General features: G+C 45.0%; 1 protein-coding gene across 1 annotated transcript in view; it reads right to left on the bottom strand.

Moving 5' to 3' along the window:
• CPED1 (cadherin like and PC-esterase domain containing 1) overlaps window positions 1-25,942 on the bottom strand; it is a 217,806-nt gene that overhangs the window by 138,826 nt on the left and 53,038 nt on the right. The window contains exons 6-7 of the mRNA XM_074942311.1: window positions 4,538-4,703; window positions 1,233-1,401 (exon numbers count right to left, since the gene is read on the bottom strand). Coding sequence (XP_074798412.1) covers window positions 1,233-1,401; window positions 4,538-4,703 — 335 coding nt within the window. The remainder of the gene's footprint in view (window positions 1-1,232; window positions 1,402-4,537; window positions 4,704-25,942) is intronic.

Genomic DNA, 25,942 nt, shown 5'->3' with positions numbered 1-25,942 from the left:
GGGGTCGGTCCTGGGGCCGGTTTTGTTCAATATCTTCATAAATGATCTGGAGGATGGTGTGGATTGCACTCTTAGCAAATTTGTGGATGATACTAAACTGGGAGGAGTGGTAGATACGTTGGAGGGCAGAGATAGGATACAGAGGGACCTAGACAAATTGGAGGATTGGGCCAAAAGAAACCTGATGAGGTTCAATAAGGATAAATGCAGGGTCCTGCACTTAGGACGGAAGAACCCAATGCACAGCTACAGACTAGGGACCGAATGGCTAGGCAGCAGTTCTGCGGAAAAGGACCTAGGGGTTACAGTGGACGAGAAGCTGGATATGAGTCAGCAGTGTGCCCTTGTTGCCAAGAAGGCCAATGGCATTTTGGGATGTATAAGTAGGGGCATAGCAAGCAGATCGAGGGACGTGATCGTTCCCCTCTATTCGACATTGGTGAGGCCTCATCTGGAGTACTGTGTCCAGTTTTGGGCCCCACACTACAAGAAGGATGTGGATAAATTGGAGAGAGTCCAGCAAAGGGCAACAAAAATGATTAGGGGTCTGGAACACATGACTTATGAGGAGACGCTGAGGGAACTGGGATTGTTTAGTCTGCAGAAGAGAAGAATGAGGGGGGATTTGATAGCTGCTTTCAACTACCTGAAAGGGGGTTCCAAAGAGGATGGTTCTAGACTATTCTCAGTGGTAGAAGATGACAGGACAAGGAGTAATGGTCTCAAGTTGCAGTGGGGGAGGTTTAGGTTGGATATTAGGAAAAACTTTTTCACTAGGAGGGTGGTGAAACACTGGAATGCGTTACCTAGGGAGGTGGTAGAATCTCCTTCCTTAGAAGTTTTTAAGGTCAGGCTTGACAAAGCCCTGGCTGGGATGATTTAATTGGGGATTGGTCCTGCTTTGAGCAGGGGGTTGGACTAGATGACCTCCTGAGGTCCCTTCCAACCCTGATATTCTATGATTCTATGAACACCTCTGCATCTGCTCTCACACCACCGAGCCAAAACTTGGAAGTGCCCTGATAACCCCATTGTGCATGACAATATTGCCTCCTCCTTTGCAAACCAAACACTGCTCTTTTGTCTGATCAATGAAAGCTAGCCATGAAAAGTATATTTTGTGTTCGGTAGGAATGGCTAATAATGAAGGAAGAAGAAAGAGGAACTAAATTGTTTGCCTTTCTACCACTGCACTTTGAGTGAATGAAGCAGTTAGAAAAGAAGAGTTTTACCTTTACAGAAAAGTGCTTTGTCCTGGGAGGAAGCCAGACAATGGCAGTTGAATGAATGAATGCCCGCAAAGGTGTTAAGGATGTCACTAGCACATACGCTTTGATGATGATGGAAAGGTCTTGAGCTTTCAAGAGCTCCTTGTGGTCAGCTGAAGCTGGTATAGAACTCCTGCAAAATAAGAACAATAAGAGTTAGGAAAGTGCTTGCTTCCTCTATATGAAAATGAAAACGAGGTATAAGAATACTGAAAATAGGAGCCTTTCTTCCCCAGTGAAGTGACACAAGAGATGAAACCAAGTAGGTTGGAATAATGCTTGCACCAAGTCTGTTTTTACTGCTTGGAAGATTTATTTCATCGTAATTCCCAGATAAAAACTATGGCAAGATGGAGTTACAGCTGAGAGCACATATCAGGAACTTATAGGTAAAAAACATCACAGCAATGTTGTAATTGTTGCAAAAGCAGGCATGACCAACCCAGAAATCCAATTTTAAAGAAATCCAAACATGTTAAGGAATGGAAATACAAAGTTAAGGCACCCAAACAACTTTAACTCTGCCCTGTGCTAATGCCAAGAAGAAATGAAAAGAGAAAACCTACACTATCTTTAGTAAAAACTACTTACATTTAAGTCTTCTTAACATATGCACAATGTGCCTCAGGTGGCACATGACCAGGATTCATCACCAAATTTGGTCCACTGATTGGATTATTAACTTCCCTGGCTCCGTACTGACAGGGAGTGCAACGTGAACGCTGATCCATTACATTTAAGTGGGGTCACACACACTAAAATGCCATTGTCATGCTCATGTGGTTATTGCATGACATCACTGAAGAGAGTTTTGGTTGGACATATTCCTGGAGATTTCATCACATGACATAATCTTTAGTTTAAAATTAATCTTTAATTCCCAGAGACTCCAGGACAATCCTGGAGGGCTGGCAACAGTAGAGAGTCAAGACCAGCACCTTCATAAAATACTGTAAAAGACTATGACACGAGGAAATCGCCCTTCATAAATTAGTGAACAATAATTTGGCAGGCTTTGATTTGGACATGATAGGGATGTAGGCAGGCAACTGGTCAAGTATTTAACTGCACAGTCCTGTTTCTCTAGGGTTTGTCCCCTGTCTGGTACTCAGACAAAATCAGACATGGTTTGTCCAGTATCAGATGGGGGATGCCCTTTTGAACATTGTGCTACTCTGCTCCCACCAGTGTGACCTCACATACAAGGTCCCATCAGTGGAGGCAGAGCAGCATGTTCTTAAAAATGGCATCCTCCCATGTGGCATGACCTCGCACATACTGTGTGTCCAAGGTCACGCCGGCGGGAGGTGGGGCCATTCCATTCCTGGAAGTACCGGAATGTCCAGTATTCCAGGAATGCATCAGTGGCCACACTACAGGGATGTCCAGCTATTGGTCTTTTGCTACAGTAGTCTGCAAAGAATTAGCTGTGGAACTGTATTGCCAAATTGTATTGATCAATAGATCGAAAATCAAGAGTCAGACCTCCCCCAAAATCATGGGTTTTTTTAAAAAGAATTTGTCGTGTTTTTTAGACCAGTCTCTTGATGTTTGCACTCCCCCTGCCCATCCCCAGGATGTGTGCATGTGACAGTTAGTGTTGCTCACCCTCCCACATGTACCAGATAAGGTGATTTTGGTGCCTGCTGCAGGAGCTCTCACCGCGACATCTGCCCCTCTCCTGCCCAGCAATTAATTCTGTCCCCCAGGCCTCCATCAGTTCTGTCTCCACCCAACCCACCTCAATTCAGCTCCCCCACAGTTCAGTCCCCCAGTCCCGCTCATCACCACCCCATCAGTTCAGCCCCCCATCCCATCAACCCCACTGCCACACCACCCCACATCAGTTCACCCTCCCAGCACTCATCCCATCTACTCAGAACCCAACATCAATACAGCTTTGGGATCTCGACCCACATTTGAGAACCGCTGCTCAAGACAAAAGACTAGTCTCTGCCCAGAAGAACTGGTTTAGCAGAGGGGAACTTGCCTTGGCAATGAAGTAACCTGCCAGGGATTTGTGCTCATGGGGGAAAGCTGGCAAAGGCGTCCCCTGACACAGGGCACTAAGGTTTTTAAAAGGACAGAAACTGGTCTGCTCAGGAGCGATTTTCTCCAGCCCGTGAGGAAGAAGCAACCCATCAGCATGCAACACTTCAAGACGCAGGGGACTCCCTGCCTGCCTCCCTGAACCCAAATGGTCCCCCAAGGACTCACAAGGGAAGAGCGAGCTAGTTAGAGGCATTGTGCTTAGAATGTATATTGCTTTGTATGAGCTGTACTGTCTTGTACTTTATATGATTAAATAAAAGCAGAAATGTGTTAGACTCTGTAGTAAGTGTTTTAACTGCTTTACAACTACTGCGTGACCCTGAGAGAGTTAAATAGTAACCACATCTTTGTAGGGAGAGTTCTGGGACAGGATGTGTTTAAGCAACTGGTTTATCTCAAGGGTCAGCACTGGCCCTGGTGGCCTAGGGCAGGTGTGCAGAGAAGCTCCATTCCCAGACTGAGAGCCACTGCTCAGGAAAAACGCCAGAGAGGCTAAGTGAGGAACCAGTGCTGCATCCTGCTCCAGAAGCTTAATCCACCCGGGAGATCCAGAGCACAGAGGCTTGGCTTCCCCACACAGCAGTGCTGATGGAGTGGCCAGAATCTCTCCCAGAGGGTCCCAGGCAGCGGAATCTGTGTGGTTCTGCTGAAACAGATGCAGGATTTGGAGAGCCTCAGCTGGGAGGGCATATTCCAATATGCCAAAGACCTCAGCTTTATGGAGGCTCTCTGCACAGAAGAGCTTGTGGGGTGGGGGCGGGGGATAAGCCAAGGCACAAACAGGGCATGGGTTGATAGATCTGCCACTGTACAGACTTATATATTATTAAGAGGTGTGTCTGTATTTGTATCTACCTAGGTGATTAAATGATCCTCATCATCTCGGTATATGAAGGTGTGTGTGTACGCACTAAGGCTACGTCTACACTAGTTTATGTCACCATAACTTACATCGCTCAGGGGTGTGAATAAACCACTCACCAGAGCAAAATAAGTTACAGCAGCCTAAGCGCCAGTGTGGACAGCTGCGCCGCTGCAGCACTGTATGCGTAGACTAGGTACTGCAGTGATGATGGCGTGTAAGTACCTGCATAGATAGAATGCTGCTGGGCTTCTGATCCTTCCTTTCTACATGCTGCTGGACTGCCTCTCGCTCAAACATGCTACGAAACATATACAGACATCCAGAACATAATGATACAAAATCATTGTCTTACAGCTGTGCGCTATTGGTCCAGTTCCACAAGTACCACAGGCGGGCAGAATTTGTCCTTTCATCACCCTCGTGTGATTTCACAGGCTGAGAAGGGCCACTTGCGATGTTTGACTTTGACAGCACATATTGATCCAGGCATCCAGGGAAAGTAATTGGAAGGTGCAATCCTGAAAAAAATCCAAATAAATAAAGAAAATAGTCAACATACTGTTAAAAGGAGCAGTCACCTCCTGTTCAATGAAATGTAAAATAAAAATATGCAGAGAGGAGCTACAATCATCAGATGACTCAGTAAAATGATAAATTCTTAGGCTCCTTTACCGTGTTGGGATCTGCTAGCAGAGACCCTTATGCCCACAAGGAGTCCCCATCCAACTGCAGGAGCAGAGCCTTAACCATAGCCACAGTTCTCATTGTACACAAATATTGGTTATTCTGTTCATTCCCAATGACAGTGCTAATGTAGGAGTCTGTGTTACACAACTCCCTCCACTTCATTAAAACAAATCCCTCATTTCTCAACACAGAATAACTCAGATGTAATAAGGCCTAATACTGTGGGCTTTACACTGTCAAAACTACAAGTGATATTGATTGGAACTTTGTCTGAATAAGGACCACAGGACTCTGTCCACACTAATTACACACAGATACAAACAACAAGATACTCTTTCATTGAGCATACTTAAGGTTTGATTTTGTATCTGCTGAAATCTATGGGAGTTTTGCCATTGATTTCAATGGGAGCGGGAGCAAGCCTCATATTGCCGCAACAGAGATCTCAGAAGTACCGAAGTAAATATTATTAATAATCAAAACATCGATGATGTCTGCCAATAGGTGGTATATTTTCTTTTTTACTTTGCTGACAAAAAGCCCTTGCACTGTGCCTTTATTTTGTCCTGTGTGGTTTTCATTAACTCCAACATACTTCACTTTTAGACATTTCAAACTCTTAAGTAATACTCAGGGAAAAGTCAAGCTGTTCGTATTATTTCCAGAAATCATTTTAGTGTAAAACCACACTGTGCTAAGTTTATTAAGGTATTTGTGTAACTTCCCTTTTAATGCAGACTCACTCCATTTCAATATATCAATTTAAAAACAAAATTGAAGCTGTATATTTTCTAGTGGTGCGATACGAGCAGCCCTTCACTGAGCACACAGCTCCTCTCTGAAAAGCGCCTCTGTTAAAATAGCATTGTGCGGGTCCATGCTGATTGTCTCTCGATGATTCCTTATTAACACACTCAGTTTATAATCTTGCAAGTTCAACCTAGGCTCCGAAAGTCAATTTGGGTTCTTTGCTTCACATGCATCATTCACCAGGAATAAAGGTTTTGCAGGTCAAAATCAGGGCCTCTGTTACCCGTGTGTGCACCTTTCATCTTCAGGTTATACCTTTCACGTTAACTTTGCAACCCCATTGTATGGAGGTAACTGATTTGAACTTCATAAGCAATTACCAATATGTTGATGTTGCATAGGGAGGAACAGCCTCCCATCTGTGTGGGCTCTGCAGCACTGACAAAAGTAAAACCCAGTAAATTCTTATTGTAGTCACTTAACTCAGTCAAACTCACTTGATTTTGAATAGACACAGAGAGCAAATCTGATCAGTAAAAAGGGGCCATTTTTCCGTATTCACTCTTCAAAGTAAGGAAGCATTTTAACAGGATAATTTTCCAAGGGTCACTCTTAGGATAAGTTTTGGGCTGTGTGACGGGGTGTACAAACCCCCCACTGGACAGCAAAGGGTGAAAGAGCAGCTCTGGGCTCAGCAGGCCCTGCCCCTCTGTCCATGTTAAGCATGCTCCACTTGGAGGTGGGGCTTAAAAGGGAGTCAGTCGGCTCAGTGAGGGATGGAAAGGGTAGGGAGAAGGGCTGGCTCTGGTTGCTCCAGTGGACGACGCAGCCAGACCCAGACCAGGAGGAGAAGCATTGGTGAGTGGCAGCTCTTATGGACTGGAGATGGTAGGCAACCTGTGTGGAAGTGCTGGCTAGGCCAAATTGCAGAATGCTTAGGCAAGGGGGAGGTAGGAAGTGACCCATGGAGGCTGACGTGAGGCACCCCAGGTGAAAGGCGTTGGACAGGCCTCACAGGGCCCTGAGTCGCAACCCGGTGGAGCAGGAGGACCCAGGTTCCCCTACCCCTCCTACTGCGACCACTAGGTGGGGTGACTGCCAGAGATTGTGACCACTAGACGGCGGACACCAGACCCATTCACAGGCATCGAGCTCTGGGTGTTCAGGCACAGAATGGAAATTTCAAAGCAGACGGTACTCAAACATTGGGGTGGTTTATGCACTCAGCCAAGATAAGCAATGCTCAAGCAACAACATGCTCAAAAGCTCACTATCCTTGGAAGGTGTGGCTGTCAGTCTGTCTTCTGCTCCTCATTCAAGATGTCAGCATAATCCAACGACAACTCTGTGCACACTGTTCTTTCAGGAGCCTGGTCTATGCACAGTATTTGCGTAGACCAGTTAGGATGCAGAGTTACACTCGACATCATAAAGGATCCATATGCAAATATAGCTTAAACCTCAACATTTACAGGAATAAGATATACCAATAGAAACCCGGTATAACTACATCCACACTAGGGGGCTGTACAGCTTTAGCTATCCCCTTTTCAAACTGACATAGTTAAAGTGGTACAACTGTGTGTAGACAACCTCAGAGAAAAGAATCTATGCCAGAAAGTTGTGCCCGCCCACTAAGAATGCATACAAAGGGGCAATCATTTTTCCCACTTTTTTCTTTATACCAGAGACAGAAGACTTTAAAAAACAACTTATTTTTAATTGTGTGGGAGGTTGTATTTCAATAGTTCCTATGTTTACAAGACCAGGGTAAGGAAGACCATGCTGAAGACCAATCTCCAAACCAAAGAGGAAAGCCTAAATTTTAGGCCTCTCGGCCTTAACAGTGTCCCTTTAAGAAATAACACTGAGGGTCGATACATCCCTGGGCCACTGCGGAGCCCGGCACAGGAATCCAGAGCAGTGGAAATGTGCCTCCAGACCCCAGCACTACTGAGAGTCAGTTTGGCTACAAACCCCGTTGCCTACTCTGTCCCCAAATATACTCTAGCGACACCATCAGAGGACCCAACCACATCAGCCACACGATGAGGGGCTCATTCACCTGCACATCTACTAATATGATATATGCCAGCATGTGCCAGCAATGCCCCTCTGCCGTGTACATTGGCCAAACCGGACAGTCTCTACATAAAAGAATAAATGGACACAAATCAGACATCAGGAATGGTAACATACAAAAGCCAGTAGGAGAACACTTTCACTCTCCCTGGACATTCAATGACAGATTTAAAAGTAGCCAACCTTCAACAAAAAAAACTTCAAAAACAGACTTCAAAGAAAAACTGCAGAGCTACAATTCATTTGCAAATTTAGCACCATTAATTTGGGCTTGAATAGGGACGGGGAGTGGCTGGCTCACTACAAAAGCAATTTTGCCTCTCTTGGTATTGACACCTCCTCATCAGTTATTGGGAGTGAACCACATCCACCCTGACTGAATTGGCCTTGTCATCACTGGTTCTCCACTTGTAAGGTAACTCCCATTATATATATGCCTGTATCTGTAATTTTCACTCCATGCATCTGAAGAAGTGGTTTTTTACCCACGAAAGCTTATGCCCAAATAAATCTGTTAGTCTTTAAGGTGACACGAGACTCCTCATTGTTTTTGTGGATACAAACTAACACAGACTAACAGACTAACCCCTCTGATACTTGAGTTCAGCTACTAGCACTATATAAAGCAACTGTTCCTGCAGCAGGGCATTCTGGAGTGTAGGAGTTCCCTGGTCTTGCCCTCATTATCTCCAGGCCTGCTCCCAACACCCTCGCGTGCCCGCTGTGGAACCTTTATGGCTGCTCTACGGTCACTTTGTACTACCATGGCTGGTGCAAAGTATCCAAAAAGCACATGTGATTTCAGAGTCTTTTTCCGATTTACCTTTACACTCATGAAAATCAGGAGTAACTCACTGGAATTACAACAGTGTAAAACTGGTGAAAGAGAGGAATCGGGCCCTGTCCTATTATATTTTGAAATGGTTGCATATACATTATGTGATTCATTCAACTGTTCAGAGGCTCTCTCCTATGGGTTTGGTATCAGTTGGACAGATACAAATTAGAGATGGGCTTGACCTGCTGTGCTCAGATGCTGAGCTGGGTTCTGCTTTGCATCCAAACTGCCTCAAGGTTCATAGCAAGGCTTTTGGTTCAGGCCCACCTTATATACAAATAAGATTTTTGTTTCTATAAAGGATTCATCCTTATGAAGAATCAGACATTTTATACGCAGTGCATCCTAATCTAAATGTCATGGGGCTCAATTAACAGATTTTCAAATTCAAGTTTCAAATACTTGTGAATTATTATATAGAAAATTGAAATTCCCTCATCAAGGGACATATCCTGCTTAGTAAGACAGGGAGTTTGGGACAATTGAAGCTTGGATAATCAAAGTTATTCTGTACACAGAGCAGCAAATGCACATAAATAAATTGCATTGCTTTTGAGTTTGATTAGATAGAAGTATCAAAAAAGTAGAATTATAGAGAAAAGACTTTTTCCCTTTCTTCTCTGCCCCTTTTGTTCTGCTTATGATCTTTGTCACCCATTGCGTTAGGTAATAAAACCATGCTAGTTTTTTCATTCCTCTCCAAACCTTCTCTCCAGTTACTCCACTGCAATGGACTGCCAAAATAGACTAAATATTTTTTTAAAAATTTCCTTCTGATCATTTGTTTTTCTTTTTTTTTCTTTTTTTTTTGCTTCTTGCATGAATATCCCACTATAAAAGGCTCCCAACAGTGCTTACCTACTACTATGCCATAAAGGAAAAGGAAACTGGTGATAGGTAAGTGAGCAGAGTTATCTTCTAAAATGGAATATCCCTGCTTATGAACATATATGATTATCAGTGAATCATTGAACAGGGCATGGAAGATGAGACTACAACAGATGTACAGTGCACATAATTTTACCAAATACCACTTGTGGATGAATGCTTCCTGTGAGGGTTCTCAGGGTGCCTAGGGCTGTGAGTCACTTTGTTACTCCCATGACCTCCAGCAAGAGGGAGACTTGCTTCTGCTTAACAGGGTGTCAGCTCCTGACACCACCAGCCACCCAAACAATCCTCCTCTGTGCCAGACCTTACTTTGTCTTGCAGGTTAACAGTAGATGCACCCCAGGTCCTGAGCCCCTCTGAAGTGTTCACCTGTAGTGTCCAGCCTTTATCCAATGAAAACTTACAGAAATACCAGGTCTGCTGTCCCAAGGGAACAGTGCACACAATCCTTGTGTCACGAACAGGATTCTATCAACAGGGTCCATCCCATTGGTTTACTGGTTGAGTTCTGGTAGCACTGTCATTCATTGGGATATAGTGGGATATTCACTGTCAACCATTAAAAGCACATAAACATTGATTTAGTTGGGGATTGGTCCTGCTTTGAGCAGCGGGTTGGACTAGATGACCTCCTGAGGTCCCTTCCAATCCTGATATTCTATGATTTTATGCCTGGTCGAGAACCCTACCATGGAACTAAAGAACTATGGGCCCAGTTCGCTGAACTTCAGCACAGATTATCAGACCAAGACAAGAAGCTAGAACTGAACAGAGAGAAGCCTTATCACTGGCTAAGGAAGATCAACCGGCAGCAGAAGCTAAGAAACCCCCTACTATTTATGTTCCACGGGAGCAGAAGGTCACAGTTTAGCATCTTCCCGACTAGACCAGGAGACATTACAGTAGAGGAGTGGGTAAAGTCTGTGAAGGCAGCTATGTGTGTGCTAAAAGTACCTGAAAAAGATCATTTGGACTTCATAGAGGAACACCTCAAGAGCTAGGCCAAGGCCTCAGTAAAGCTCATGGCAATGGCAGACAAGAAAGATTTGGAAAAGGTATCTGAACTCCTCCTGCAGGTTTATAGAGACAAGGTACCTACTGGAACCAGACTAAAGAGTTCTTTGAGAGAAAGCAGGAGCACGGTGAAACTGTTCGGGCATATGCGTATGACCTCCAGGAGAGAATGAGAAAAGTGGAGCGGAGAGACCCTCGACGAGTTCCAGACCCAGATATGGCTCTGAAAGAGCAGTTGGTGCTGGAGCTCTGGGTTGATTCCCTCTGCCCTGAAATGAAAAGGAGATACAAGGAAGAGCCCAGTAAGAAGTTCCATGAACTCATGCAGGCTGCCATTATGTGGTCTGAAGAAGAGGAAGTTCCTGTGGCAGAGACAGCTAAGCCTAACCCCCGTACATGAAGTGGGGGCCTAGTGGATGCAACTGCTGGGGAAAAGACCCTGCCCCAACACAGTTAACACTGGAAAGTTTAAGTGAAGTTGTCCAAAAACTGGCAGTCCAACAAGAGGAGATACTGAAAGTGATGACCGAGTTGATGAAAACAAAAAATTCCATTAGTATGCCAAAATATCCAATGGGACTGGGATCCCGAAGATCCCCACTGAAGGACGAGCTGGGAAGGTACATTTGTTACACTTGTTAAAGGCAGGGCATACTAGCCGAGAATGTCCACTGAGAAGGAGAGCAGAGTCCCAGGCACTCAAAACCAGTGGGGGGCCAGGAGTGAGTGGTCCATCTACAGTAGAAGGCCAAGCACTGGCAGAAGGATTCCTAGGCCTGTCCTTGGTGGAAAATTGCTCTGCATACAGTGTTAATAGGAATGCGGGCAGTGTCAGCATATCTAGTGACTTCTGCAAGAGAGCATTTGGAGGCTGTCTAACTGCTGAAGTACGTACAGCGGAGGTGAAGCCCAGATGTTTGTTAGATACTGGCTCAGAAGTCACCACCATTACTGAGTCGCATTTTCAAAAATATTTGAAAGACAAGGAGCTGACCATGCACAGTACATGCTTTGTACATCTAACAGCAGTTCATAGTGATGTGATGGGATGCCTTGAAGCAGACATAGAGTACATGGGCCAGACACTGTCAGGAAAATGCATCTTCATCCTGAAAGACAAAGCCTCTGAAGGGAGCCATATGGGAGAAGGAGTCCCAGGGATTCTAGGAATGAACATCATTAGTGAGCTGAAGAAGCTACTGCTGCCAGGAGAAGGAACCAGGAAGATGAACCATCACGGGCACTCTAAAAAGAATGCTCTGCTGAGTAGAGTACTGGCTCAAGCAGAGAGGCAGAGTTGTTCCCTGGGCCCGGGGGGCAGATTGGAAATGTTAAAGTGGGCAGAAAACAGAAGACTGTTATTCCTCCTTGTAGAGGGAAGATCCTTAATGAACGCTGCTGGGTACCAGGAAATACCAATGGATATTGAGTGCTTGCAGAGCCTATATCTGGGGCAAGCCTACCTAATGGGCTCCAGCCAGCCAATGTACTGATAATGCCACCAAAGGAAAAGTAGCGATGAGTCTTCTATATTCAAGTGCGAAGGCTGTGGAGTTGCATCCTCAAAACAGAACTGCAGAGGTACACAAGCCTGAGGAGGTGGCTCCTCAGGTGAAGGTAACATTGGAAGAGAATGGAAATGAGCTGCGGGTGACAAGGAGGCAGAAGGGAGGACAAGTTACAACTTAGGGCTAGATCCTGTTTCCACAAAGTCAATGGCAAAATTCCAATTGACTTCTATGAGCCTAAGTCTGCAGATCTGGAAAATATTAGTTTCATGTCAAAGGTCTATTTTAAATAAACCATTAAAAGCATTAACTATTTCTAATTTAATTATTCAGTAACATGCAATGATTGTTGGAGTGTTAAGTTGAGTTTGCAACAGATATATTCAGTACTCACACTGAAGAGGGAAACTTGAAAAACATTACAATAATAATGAAGTCAACATTTCAATGGGAAAAAGGACAGGACCAGAGGGAAGGGATGTTCCCCTTATTAATGTTCCCCAAGCGAAACCATATAATGCTTTTTCTCTTCTAAAATGTGGTTTTAATTGTGTTGCTAAGGCAACACCTAATCTAACCCAGGCACAGTGTTACCTCACAGTGCTGAGTTTTAAAAGAACAAGATGATGGTGCTTGTGCCTCAGCTTCTCCCCTTAAATATCAGGGGGTTAGTTGTTTTGATATAAAAGTCAGTGTAACCTCTTAAATTTTATTATTACTACCTGATGAATCATTTATTGGAGCAGCCTCATCTAACTAAAATATGTCAGGACTGTTTTGAAAATCAGAACTGCCCTGAAATCCTTAGGACTGCTGGGCATATACATTCACTATAAGGCCTCTTTACACTGCCAAAGTGGCATAAAGTGATCCTAGTGTAAATGAGAATCAGGACTTTGGTGTCCCTCAGAGTAGAGGAAATTAAATATACACAGTGCCCTCATTTATCAGTCTGTGGGTGCAAAAACAAACAAACAAAAAACAATTTGGCATCGTTTATAGATTAAGTTCTTCAAGGCAGGGACTGTCTCATTAATTTTTTACAGTGCCTAGCACAACTCAGTCTCTAGATGTTACCATAATACAATTAATAATAACTAATAGTTAATAGTAGAAAGCAGTCTTTATTAGCAGATTCCAAAAGCACCTTTGACATAATCTGTTCTAATGGTAACTGTCCACCTATTCTTCCACTGGAAGACAAAAATCGCATTTGTTAGAGCTGTATATTTGTTAATCAACATTGTTATCAATTAAAATTAGCATGCAGTTTCTTCACTTGGCATTTATACAGTTTTTTCAAAGCGCTTTACAAACTGTAACCAACTAATCAATCCTTATGAAGTAGGGAAATATTGTCCCCAGTTTGTAATGGGGAATGGGAGGCAGGCAGGTTAACTGACTGGGTCAAGAGCACAAAGTGAATCAGTGTCAGAGCTATGGTAGGAACCCAGGAGTTCCTGGCTCCCAGTCTCATGTTTAGATCATTAGATCATTTTTCTCTCTCTTGTAGGGCCATATCTTGGTGTCAGTCATTTGTGGCATAGAACTCTCAGGAGTCTGAACCCTGTAGACTTAGACACAAGTCCATAAACTAAAATAATGCAAGTTCCCCTGTACAATGGCTGTATAGTGCTTCTGTGGCTGATCAATCTCTCCCCCATCCCAAGGGAGCAGTCATAGACCAACGTGACCAAGCTGGGAAATGACATAAGGGGAGACAGTGAATGTGTGCAGTCCCTCTCTGAACTCCCAACAGGGGGCAGGTTTCTCTGGCTGACAGCTCTGCAACTGTGTGGTTGAAGATCCAATGCATAGGTAAAGGGGAGGAACAGACAGCTCTTCACTTTCACTGCCCCTTAAAAAACTGCACACCCCTTACATAGTAAATATTTGGGGAGGTATTATATTGGGTAAGGGACACATTTCCAGTCTTCCTCTCTCTCTGCTGAAGTCACACAATTGCCCTACACTCCCAGCAGAACACACAGAGAACTGCCTGAGGAGATAGGACCTACTGTGGCTCTAAGAGCCTCTCAGTGCCAACTGGCAAAGGATTCACTGTCATGTAACAGACATTCCTATCAGGCCTACAAACTCACTACACCTAGCACATTGCTATCATAGCGTTTATCTATAAAGAATGTTGTGTGAGGTATCCAATGAAAACTTATATCATACTGGTTACCACAAGCACTGTGAGATGTACGTACAGGTATCATGCCAGATGTTGCAGGTCGATACTAAAAATACATTTCAACTATGTAACCAGGCAGAATTGATTAAAAAAGGTTTTCCCAGACAAAGGAATATTTATTTACCCATCTGCTTATATCTCTGATGTAAATTAAGCAGGACAAGCCAAATAAATAGCAGTTCATTTGCATCTGAGGTAAACAGGAAGAACAAGATAACAGGAGGATGAGAAAGCAGTAAGCACACCTGAGCACAAAGCAGTGGGGAAGAAGGATCTTATCTGGAGATAGACTTCAAAAGGATACTTTCAAAGGTTTGCTGGACTGTCAGAAGAAGGGAAAGATCCCCTTTGTTATCCATCTCTCAGGGAGCAAAAAGGACAACACTCGGAATACATAAAAGGAAAGGAGTACTTGTGGCACCTTAGAGACTAATCAATTTATTTGAGCATAATCTTTTGTGAGCTACAGCTCACTTCATCGGATGCATACTGTGGAAAATACAGAAGATGTTTGTTTTTATCCACACAAATCATGAAAAAATGGGTGTTTATCACTACAAAAGGTTTTCTCTCCCCCGACCCCACTGTCCTGCTGGTAACAGCTTATGTAAAGTGATCACTCTCCTTACAATGTGTATGATAATCAAGGTGGGCCATTTCCAGCACAAATCCAGGTTTTTCTCCCCCCCCCCCCCCACCCCCAAACAAACCCACTCTCCTGTTGGTAATACATGTCAGAATACATGAAAGTTGGACTGCGGCCCTGGTGCTGCTGCGTGATTGCTTTACGTGAAAAACTTATCTTAGATAAATGTTTTAGCCTGTTAAAAGATATGATTAGTCCCTTAGAAGTGTGCTATGCATTTGTTTTATTGGTAACCATCACTGTTTCCATTATTCTTACTCAGTACTCCCTTGAATCTGTGAATCTCTGTTCTTTGTTAATAAACTTATTCTCCTTTTATTATGAAGTCATCTCAGTGCTGTGAGCTGAAGTAGAGGATGCCTTCTCAGCTGAATCAAGTAAGCTGGTGAGTACACTGTCTCTTTGAAGGCAGAGGACTTGGTAATTACTGTGAGTGTTCAGTGACCGGGCCTGGACACAGCAAGGGGATGCTTCTGGGAAGCTCAGGAACTGGGTTACACCAACCATTAACCTGCAAAGCAAAATAAGGGCTGGCAGAGTCCTGAGAAGTTTGTCTGGTGTGGCTAACAGACTGGGGGACAGGGAGCTGTCACCCTATTTAGCACCAGCAAGTCTTTCTCTCACTGGAGCAGGGGGGTAACATGGTGACCTGTGGTTCTGGATGACCTGAGAAAGTGTCATGACTACCCAAGCAGGTCCACACCTCTGGATCAATCAGATTAGCTGCTCCAATTTCCGGGATTTGACCCATCAAATGTGGAATGCACTAACATAACCACAGATCCAAATGCGTCAATTAATACCAGTACCATTGACAAATGGCTATAAACTAGCTATCAACAAGTTCGAACAGCAGAGGAGTGATGTTCTGGAACAGCCTTCCAAGGGGAGCAGTGGGGGCAAAAAACCTAACTGGCTTCAAGACTGAGCTTGATAAGTGTATGGAGGGGATGGCATGATGGGAGTGTGTACAATGGCATGTAGCCCACTGGTGACTGCAGCAGCAAAAATCCCCAACTGCTAGAGACCGAACACTAGATGGGGAGGGCTCTGAGTTACTACGGAGAATTCTTTCCCACGTGTCTGGCTGGCGGGTCTTGCCCGCATGCTCAGGGTCTAACTGATCACCATATTTGGGGTCAGAAAGGAATTTCCCCCCAAGTCAGATTGGCAGAGACCCTGGGGTGGGGTTCACTTTCCTCTGCAGCACTGGGCACTGCAGCTTTAAGCTAGTGTAAATGGTGAAGTCTCTGTAACTTGAAGTCTTTAAACCATGATTTGAGGACTTCAGTAACTCAGCCAGAGATTAGGGGTCTATTTCAGGAGTGGGTGAGGTTCTGTGGCCTGCAATGTGCAGGAGGTCAGACTAGATGATCACTATCGTCCCTTCTGACCCTAAAGTCTATGAATCTGTGAGACTTCCTGATGGTGATCTTTCAAATATTTTTACCTGACTATGCTTTTTTCCCATCTTTTGCTTGTCCTAATAGTTCAGAGTTCATAGGTCCAAGGGGAGACTCAATCATAAACAATTTAAAGAACTGCTGAGTTAACAAGTATGAACATCAGCGGAGCTGATAACAGTCTACTCCAATAAGTAAAACTGCTTTTAGATTAATTAAGACTCCCCAAGCACACCTGGGGCACTATTTACATGGCTCTTCGCATGGCCAGTACGTGGTGCAATAAGTGGATCACAGAGCTGCAGATGGATGTGTAGTGATTCTGCTTATTATAGGTAACAGCAAATTAAGTTTGCAATGATCACCCTCAGGTAATATGTAAGTGTAATTAACTGGCTGTGAGAGACCCACATATTGAACTGACAACTGGCAACAGACAACAAATTAAAAAATACAAACTGCAGGAGATACATGGGGCACTGTACAGACTACGTAAATGAGTCCTTTCCCTTAGCCTTCCCCCTTTTTATCCTTAGTTTTTGGGACAAAGCTTTTGTTTTGTTTTTGTTTTTACTGTGTTCAAGGCATAATAATCTACAACTGAAAGATTTGAAACACAGGGCAAAGAATGATTAAGGCTTCTATCACTGCAGGATAAAGCCTGTCTTGTTTCTAAGCTGTCCATCAATTGTCAGGTTTGCTAGAAACATTTCAGGACCCATTGAGTCACCTCAGGAACTCATCGTTGTTTAATGAAACACAAAGCAGGGGAAAGGAGCATGAAACAGAACTGAAAATGCTGCACTTTCTTCTGGCCACAACATCTTGTAAATTGGTTTTTCCCACACAGCAGACTGTAAACTCAGCACATCGAACCTGGCAGGTCTGATTGTTTTCTTGGGGCAGGAGGGAGGCCCCTATAGAACAAGAAGGGGCTTCAGCCCCAGAAGCCTATGGTTGTTGGGAGACTCATTGGAGACCAAGCCATCTGCATGGAGACCTTGTGTACTGCTTCCTTGCCTCTTTTCACCAGCCTTCATGGAGGCCTGAGTCTAGCAGGATCTATGTGCAGAGCACAGAGAGGGAGAACAAGCTAATAATCCTCAAGGAGTTGTCTGCATCTATACAGCAATACCTGGAGGGGACTAATGATAGGTCTTCTCTGCCTGACTTTCAGCCAGTGTTTCTCACAGTGGTTCTAGATGTGTTGGGAGAACTTCATGCCATAACCTGTGGCATGGATCCCTTGATTGGTGAGGTCCAGTTCTTTGCTGGTGGAGACTGCCAGTGCCTCCTTTAAGGAGGGCAGGGAGCCAACAGCTTTAAAGGAAGCACGTTTGGCCTTTATTCAAGCAGCCATCTCTTGACACTATCAAGCAGTACCTAAGCTTCTAGTTCTGGTGAAGCCTATGGAAAAGGTTGTGTGAGACAACTCTCAGAGTATTTGTATGCCACTGACTTCCCTGACCCTGTCACTCCAGGTTCCAACCACAAGTAGCACTGGCTGATGATCTTCTCCTGGTGATGGATAAAGATCAGGTGCTCATACTAATTAGATCCTTCAGCTATCTTTGATACCCTGGATTATGAAGTGTTGATGCAACTACAATGCCCATCAGAAGTGGCTGTGACTCCTCTTCCATGATTCCATTCCTGTCACGCAGAGTTCCCAAAGGTTAGAGTCAGACAATTGCTTTCCTGCCTAAAGGAAATGTGGGATATTACAAGATACTCTGCCGTCATCCCTCTTATTCTGTGAGTATGGGAGGTTGTCAGGACAGCAGGTGAGGATATATGGAATGAAATGCTTTCAGTACGCGAAGGATACTCAGCTTTATATACCTGTATTCCATTCAGCCTAGAGAGTTGCCAACTTTCTAATTCCAGAAAACCAAAACATCCTTGCCCTGCCCACTGCCCTGCTCCTTCCCTAAGGCCCTGCCCCCGCTCACTCCATCCCCCCCACCACGTCGCTTGCTCTCCCCCACCCTCACTCACGTGCTCATTTTCACTGCAAGGCCCAAACAGGCATATTTATTGTTTTGACAGATGTATGATGCTAAGTTCAGGTTTTATTTGTTACAGGACGCTAGAGCTGGCAGCAAAATAGTCAAAAAGGGTAATTTTTTTAAAAAATGAGATTTCCACAAAGGTGTTCATGATTCTTTCCCTCCCCTCTTCCCATTTTTCGTAACCAGCTCCATGTTTTTTGTTCCCTAAAGTTATTGTAATTTTATGCGTGGAATTAGGACCATACATTATCACAGCTGTAATGGGTCCATTAAAGGCCCACTCCTGAAGCCCAAATACGATCCACAGAGCACAGCCACAGTAATGCACACCTGTCCAGATACCTATACAAATAAATCTATAGAAACTGACTCCCACACCTACACGTGTATTCACATGTACACACCTAGCAGGCACTAACACATATACTTCCACATTATTTGTTATTACAATTGTTGTTTAGTGCCTAGAGACCCCAACTAAGATCATGGCTCCAGGGTGTTGGGTGCTAGACACATAAAAAGAGAGAGTCTGCAACAAAGAGTTTATAATGTAGCTAGACAAAGGTGGGGAGAAATGTCTGATACATTGGCTTCTCTGCAATTACTAGTCAACAACATCCACTTTTTGAGAAATAATACATTTCTTTTAGAGTTCCCTTCTCTTTTAAAAACTTGTAATGAAATGAACACACGTATTTTATGTCATCAATTTTTTTGTGCGCAAGCCAGCAAAAGGAATAAAAGTCAAAGAGTTAGGCTGCAAATGTTATTCACACAGGTATACACACATGCAGCAATTGCAGCAATACACACACCTCCCTACACAAAAGATACAAGTCTCTTACACACATACAATGCATGCATGCACACACTTGCCTACACAGAGACCCTTTTTCATATACTTTTCCAGAGGCTGCCTAAATCACCCAGGGAAGGGAGGAGGGTGGGCTGGAGGGGAGAAAATGCGGGGGTGGGGGTGGAGGAGAGAGGATGGGGAGGGAAAAAGGGCAAGGACTAGAACAGGGTGGGGGTGAGAGGGGGCAGTGAAAGAGAGAGGAGGTGTTGTGGGGGGTATGTGGGGTGGATGGGGATGCAAGGGGAGGCAGAAGGCTACAGGTGCATGAGGATGTGGGGGGCACAGGGGTATATAGGGATATAATGGGAGTGCAGAAATCTATGAGGTGAATGGGATGCAGGGGTGTTGGGGGTGAGGGACATGCGGGTGGCAGCTCTGGGAGGTGGAGGGGATGGGTGGAAGAGTGCTGTAAGGGGTACAGGGCTGGGATGCGTAGGTGTGGGGGGCAGGATGCGATGGGATTGGGGAGAGATGCAGTGAGGGGGGATGGGGTGAGGGGGTTGGGACAGGGAGGGATGCAGTGATGGGGGTGCGGGGGGTTGGGACAGAGAGGGATGCAGTGATGCGGGGAGGATAAGGGTGCTGACACCTGGTCACCCTACTAGAAAGTGCAGTCAACTGTTTCAGCCAACATCTTAGTGAGATTAGGGTATGGATGAGTGCAAATTGTCTGAAACGTAGTCTGGGGAATGCTAAAATGATGATGTGGTGGGTGCAGGAAAGCAACCTAGAGTAGCAGTTTGTTCCCTGGTTTGCTACTAGGGCAGCACAGCTATATTCAGATGCAAAAAACTAAAAAGTAGTGGTGATTACAGAGATCATGAGGTGTTGAATTACTAGGAATAAAATGGATTGAGGGAAGGCTGTGCTCATCAAGCAAAAAAGGCCCATTCTACTCAAATTGTTTCCGCACCTATCTGATGAAGAGGTCAACTGTTCTGAAACAAAGATCCATGATTTTCTGTGATCCCACCATGCAACCTAAGGTGGTGAAAGAAAACCAGAAAATCTACCTTTAAGGATGAAATATATCATGTATCTTGAAACATCTTGTCCATCCTCCCCGTGGAAGGAAAAGGCCTGGGTAGGGACCGTCGAATCATGGAAGTCAACGAATGGCTACGCAGGTGGTGTCGGAGACAAGGCTTTGGATTCTTTGACCATGGGATGGTGTTCCATGAAGGAGGAGTGCTGGGCAGAGACGGGCTCCATCTTACGAAGAGAGGGAAGAGCATCTTTGCCAGCAGGCTGGCTAACCTAGTGAGGAGGGCTTTAAACTAGGTTCACCGGGGGAAGGAGACCAAAGCCCTGAGGTAAGTGGGAAAGCGGGATACCGGGAGGAAGCACAGGCAGGAATGTCTGTGAGGGGAGGGCTCCTGCCTCATACTGGGAATGAGGGGCGATCAACAGGTTATCTCAAGTGCTTATATACAAATGCACAAAGCCTTGGAAACAAGCAGGGAGAACTGGAGGTCCTGGTGATGTCAAGGAACTATGACGTGATTGGAATAACAGAGACTTGGTGGGATAACTCACATGACTGGAGTACAGTCATGGATGGTTATAAACTGTTCAGGAAGGACAGGCAGGGCAGAAAAGGTGGGGGAGTAGCACTGTATGTAAGGGAGCAGTATGACTGCTCAGAGCTCCGGTACGAAACTGTGGAAAAACCTGAGTGTCTCTGGATTAAGTTTAGAAGTGTGTGCAACAAGAGTGATGTAGTGGTGGGAGTCTGCTATAGACCACCGGACCAGGGGGATGAGGTGGATGAGGCTTTCTTCCGGCAACTCACGGAAGCTACTAGATTGCATGCCCTGATTCTCATGGGTGACTTTAATTTTCCTGATATCTGCTGGGAGAGCAATACAGCGGTGCATAGACAATCCAGGAAGTTTTTGGAAAGCGTAGGGGACAATTTCCTGGCGCAAGTGCTAGGGGAGCCAACTAGGGGGGGCGCTTTTCTTGACCTGCTGCTCACAAACCGGGTAGAATTAGTGGGGGAAGCAAAAGTGGATGGGAATCTGGGAGGCAGTGACCATGAGTTGGTTGAGTTCAGGATCCTGACGCAGGGAAGAAAGGTAAGCAGCAGGATACGGACCCTGGACTTCAGGAAAGCAGACTTCGACTCCCTCAGGGAACAGATGGCCAGGATCCCCTGGGGGACTAACATGAAGGGGAAGGGAGTCCAGGAGAGCTGGCTGTATTTCAAGGAATCCCTGTTGAGGTTACAGGGACAAACCGTCCCGATGAGTCGAAAGAATAGTAAACATGGCAGGCGACCAGCTTGGCTTAATGGTGAAATCCTAGCGGATCTTAAACATAAAAAAGAAGCTTACAAGAAGTGGAAGGTTGGACATATGACCAGGGAAGAGTATAAAAATATTGCTCGGGCATGTAGGAAAGATATCAGGAGGGCCAAATCGCACCTGGAGCTGCAGCTAGCAAGAGATGTCAAGAGTAACAAGAAGGGTTTCTTCAGGTATGTTGGCAACAAGAAGAAAGCCAAGGAAAGTGTGGGCCCCTTACTGAATGAGGGAGGCAACCTAGTGACAGAGGATGTGGAAAAAGCTAATGTACTCAATGCTTTTTTTGCCTCTGTTTTCACTAACAAGGTCAGCTCCCAGACTGCTGCGCTGGGCATCACAAAATGGGGAAGAGATGGCCAGCCCTCTGTGGAGATAGAGGTGGTTAGGGACTATTTAGAAAAGCTGGACGTGCACAAGTCCATGGGGCCGGACGAGTTGCATCCGAGAGTGCTGAAGGAATTGGCGGCTGTGATTGCAGAGCCCTTGGCCATTATCTTTGAAAACTCGTGGCGAACGGGGGAAGTCCCGGATGACTGGAAAAAGGCTAATGTAGTGCCAATCTTTAAAAAAGGGAAGGAGGAGGATCCTGGGAACTACAGGCCAGTCAGCCTCACCTCAGTCCCTGGAAAAATCATGGAGCAGGTCCTCAAAGAATCAATCCTGAAGCACTTACATGAGAGGAAAGTGATCAGGAACAGTCAGCATGGATTCACCAAGGGAAGGTCATGCCTGACTAATCTAATCGCCTTTTATGATGAGATTACTGGTTCTGTGGATGAAGGGAAAGCAGTGGATGTATTGTTTCTTGACTTTAGCAAAGCTTTTGACACAGTCTCCCACAGTATTCTTGTCAGCAAGTTAAGGAAGTATGGGCTGGATGAATGCACTATAAGGTGGGTAGAAAGCTGGCTAGATTGTCGGGCTCAACGGGTAGTGATCAATGGCTCCATGTCTAGTTGGCAGCCGGTGTCAAGTGGAGTGCCCCAGGGGTCGGTCCTGGGGCCGGTTTTGTTCAATATCTTCATAAATGATCTGGAGGATGGTGTGGATTGCACTCTCAGCAAATTTGCGGATGATACTAAACTGGGAGGAGTGGTAGATACGCTGGAGGGGAGGGATAGGATACAGAAGGACCTAGACAAATTGGAGGATTGGGCCAAAAGAAATCTGATGAGGTTCAATAAGGATAAGTGCAGGGTCCTGCACTTAGGATGGAAGAATCCAATGCACCGCTACAGACTAGGGACCGAATGGCTAGGCAGCAGTTCTGCGGAAAAGGACCTAGGGGTGACAGTGGACGAGAAGCTGGATATGAGTCAGCAGTGTGCCCTTGTTGCCAAGAAGGCCAATGGCATTTTGGGATGTATAAGTAGGGGCATAGCGAGCAGATCGAGGGACGTGATCGTTCCCCTCTATTCGACACTGGTGAGGCCTCATCTGGAGTAGTGTGTCCAGTTTTGGGCCCCACACTACAAGAAGGATGTGGATAAATTGGAGAGAGTCCAGCGAAGGGCAACAAAAATGATTAGGGGTCTAGAGCACATGACTTATGAGGAGAGGCTGAGGGAGCTGGGATTGTTTAGTCTGCAGAAGAGAAGAATAAGGGGGGATTTGATAGCTGCTTTCAACTACCTGAAAGGGGGTTCCAAAGAGGACGGCTCTAGACTGTTCTCAATGGTAGCAGATGACAGAACGAGGAGTAATGGTCTCAAGTTGCAATGGGGGAGGTTTAGATTGGATATTAGGAAAAACTTTTTCACTAAGAGGGTGGTGAAACACTGGAATGCGTTACCTAGGGAGGTGGTAGAATCTCCTTCCTTAGAGGTTTTTAAGGTCAGGCTTGACAAAGCCCTGGCTGGGATGATTTAACTGGGAATTGGTCCTGCTTCGAGCAGGGGGTTGGACTAGATGACCTTCTGGGGTCCCTTCCAACCCTGATATTCTATGATTCTATGATTCTATCCATCGAGAATGGGTGCCTCTGAAAACTAAGGCGAGACAGAGTATGCAAAACAATGTAAAAAATCTTGTGGTAAATCTTGGCCCCAATCAAGTCAGTGGAAAAACTCCGATTGACTTCAGTGGGGTCAATATTTCACCCCTGATGTTTACTGTTTTTGTCACTACTTTGACATGCTTTTAGCTTTTTTGTGGTGTGCACATTGCTGTGGCTTAGGCCATGAGAAAAAAAGATGCTTATTTTAAATACTTCAGCCTAAATTTTCAAAACTGACTAGTGATTTGGACTCCAATGTGATCTTCAAAAAGTGCAGAGCTCCCACCCTCTGAAAATCTGCCCCCCTTAAGGTATCTCAAGTTGAGCTCCCAAAAACTGAGCCATTTCAAATGACTGGTCACTATTGAAAATGTAGGTAATCATTATCTAAAATGTGACTGAAGAAAAATCCAGTTTGCAGCCAACCAGATCTTGACAGAAAAGAATTTAACTCATGGGCTAAAACCTACTGAACCCCATTCTAAATAATATTTGTGAACTTTCAGAGTGAGAAGGACAGCCATGACTATCTACTTCCTCATTATTTCAAAACTACTACTAAAAATCATCAGCAAATTACTTCACCTTAGGGACTAATAACCTGCCATATCTGTTGTTTTAAAATTCTGTTTTGAGTGACACATGCAGAAAAATGAGTCTTTACATTCAAACGTCTCCTTCTTTTTCCTGTAACACACTTATAACTACAATGAAAAAAAGAGAGATTGATTAGCTTGATATTTTCCAAAACAACTTCCTCTGAGGTTAGGATTTTGTGAACCATGCTGCATACCAAAACCAGACCAGTTATTAAACTCTGGAAAAAATGAAAAAATTACAGACCAGTTATTAAACTCTGGAAAAAATGACTTATAATGAAAAAGTTGGCACAACGTGAAAAACCACGTGCATAATGATATCCTAATAATCCAGTAGATGACAGTATGGTACATGAGCAAAGACCAAGTAGTTAAACTCGTTTCTCTTTTAAACTTTTTCTTTCAAAACACATCACATTTATTTATTATTACTACAGATTTGCCTCAATGCCCGAACTGAGATCAGTGCTAGGCTCTGTACAGATACATCGTAAGAGAGAATCCCTGCCCCAGAGAATTTTATAATCTAAATAAGATAAAAATAGATACATAAATAGATCAGGTTTAGCATTCCTGAGTTTCAAAAGAGCGTCATAGCACACAGCCCACAGCCACAACATTGTGATGCCTACTTGTATGGAGACATTTTTAAAGGCACATTGGCAAACAAAAGCAAATCTATTTTTGAAAATGTACACTCCTGTCACTAACATTTTAGATTATTAAAATGGAAAGAATGTTTAATTTATAATTTAAAGCTCCCAAGGGTGAATTTGCGGCAGAACTTTGGCTCCAGGCCCAGTAATTAGAGGGGACCGAATGCACATACAGCCAGAGCAGCTGGTAGTGAGTCAGAGCAGAGCAGCAATAAGCAGCATGCCTCTCAGACAATTGCTGCTAGCCAACCACCTGCTGCTACAAAACCACAACTGTGGCCCAAGGGCTAACAGGAGAAGGTGAGGAATGCCACCTTGCCCCCCAACCTCAGCCACTCACGTCAAGTGGCAACATGCAAAGGCAAAGGGAAAGGAGGGAAAAGCAACAGCTAGCACCCCACAATTAATTTTTGCTAGCCACCTGCCTGCTACAGCGATGGAATTGGAGGAGAAGGTAGCATCAGAGAATAGTGGAGGGCTTCATGATTTCAGTGTGCCGCACTCCACCCCTTGGTCATGTCACTGTCACATTTTGGCCACTGAGTCAACAAAGGGCAAGGGGAAGGCCGACAGGCTGTGGCCGCTAGCTGGTGTTCAGAGAACATGCCACATGAGTGAATGAATACCCTTAGCACGCTGCCAGTTCCCCAAGGGATCTTGCAGCCACTCCAAAAGGGGCCCAGCACACAGCACCATAATCAGGGAGGCAAGCAAGCCTGCATGCGGCAAAGGTACTGCTTAAACACAATTGCTGGCTTGGCTGAGAAAAGAGATGGGAACAGCACAGGCTGGATCCTGGGGAAATAATGTAAAGCGTGTTTGCAGAGGCCTGGCCTGGCCTGCTCAGGCAAGAGGAATGTCAGGGAGTCCGTCTCATTGCTACCAATAATCCCAATATTTTCCCAGGGAAACCTCTAAAACAGAAGGTTGTGTGTGCACTGTCAGGGTGGGGCATGGGGTTTCTCTGTCTCTCGGTGTCTTCTCCTTCTCTATCTGTCTAGCTTTTTGTAGGGAGAGGGAGTTCCATGGCACCCACCCAGTTCTGACCACATGGCAGCTTCTGTGGGGCACTGGGCCCAAGAATCCCCTCCCCAGTAATGGTCAGATTTGAAGCCAGAAGTAGCCTCTTATGTGGCCCTTAAAGGCACCTATCTCAGAGAGCCCTGTGGCTGCCCACCAGATTCAGCAACAGCAGAACCATGGAGCTGAGGGGTGAGTGTTAGGGCCTCCTCCTGAACCTCCACCAGACCATGCAGAAGCCATGCCTGCATGACTGTGCGGCACTAGCCCAACACATCCACATGGAGCATGAGGTA

The sequence above is a fragment of the Natator depressus genome, chromosome 1 (genome assembly GCF_965152275.1).
Source record: "Natator depressus isolate rNatDep1 chromosome 1, rNatDep2.hap1, whole genome shotgun sequence".
In the NCBI taxonomy this organism is placed as follows: domain Eukaryota; kingdom Metazoa; phylum Chordata; order Testudines; family Cheloniidae; genus Natator; species Natator depressus.
Note: the sequence above shows the minus strand (reverse complement) of the source record. Positions and strands in the feature narration are given on the sequence as shown.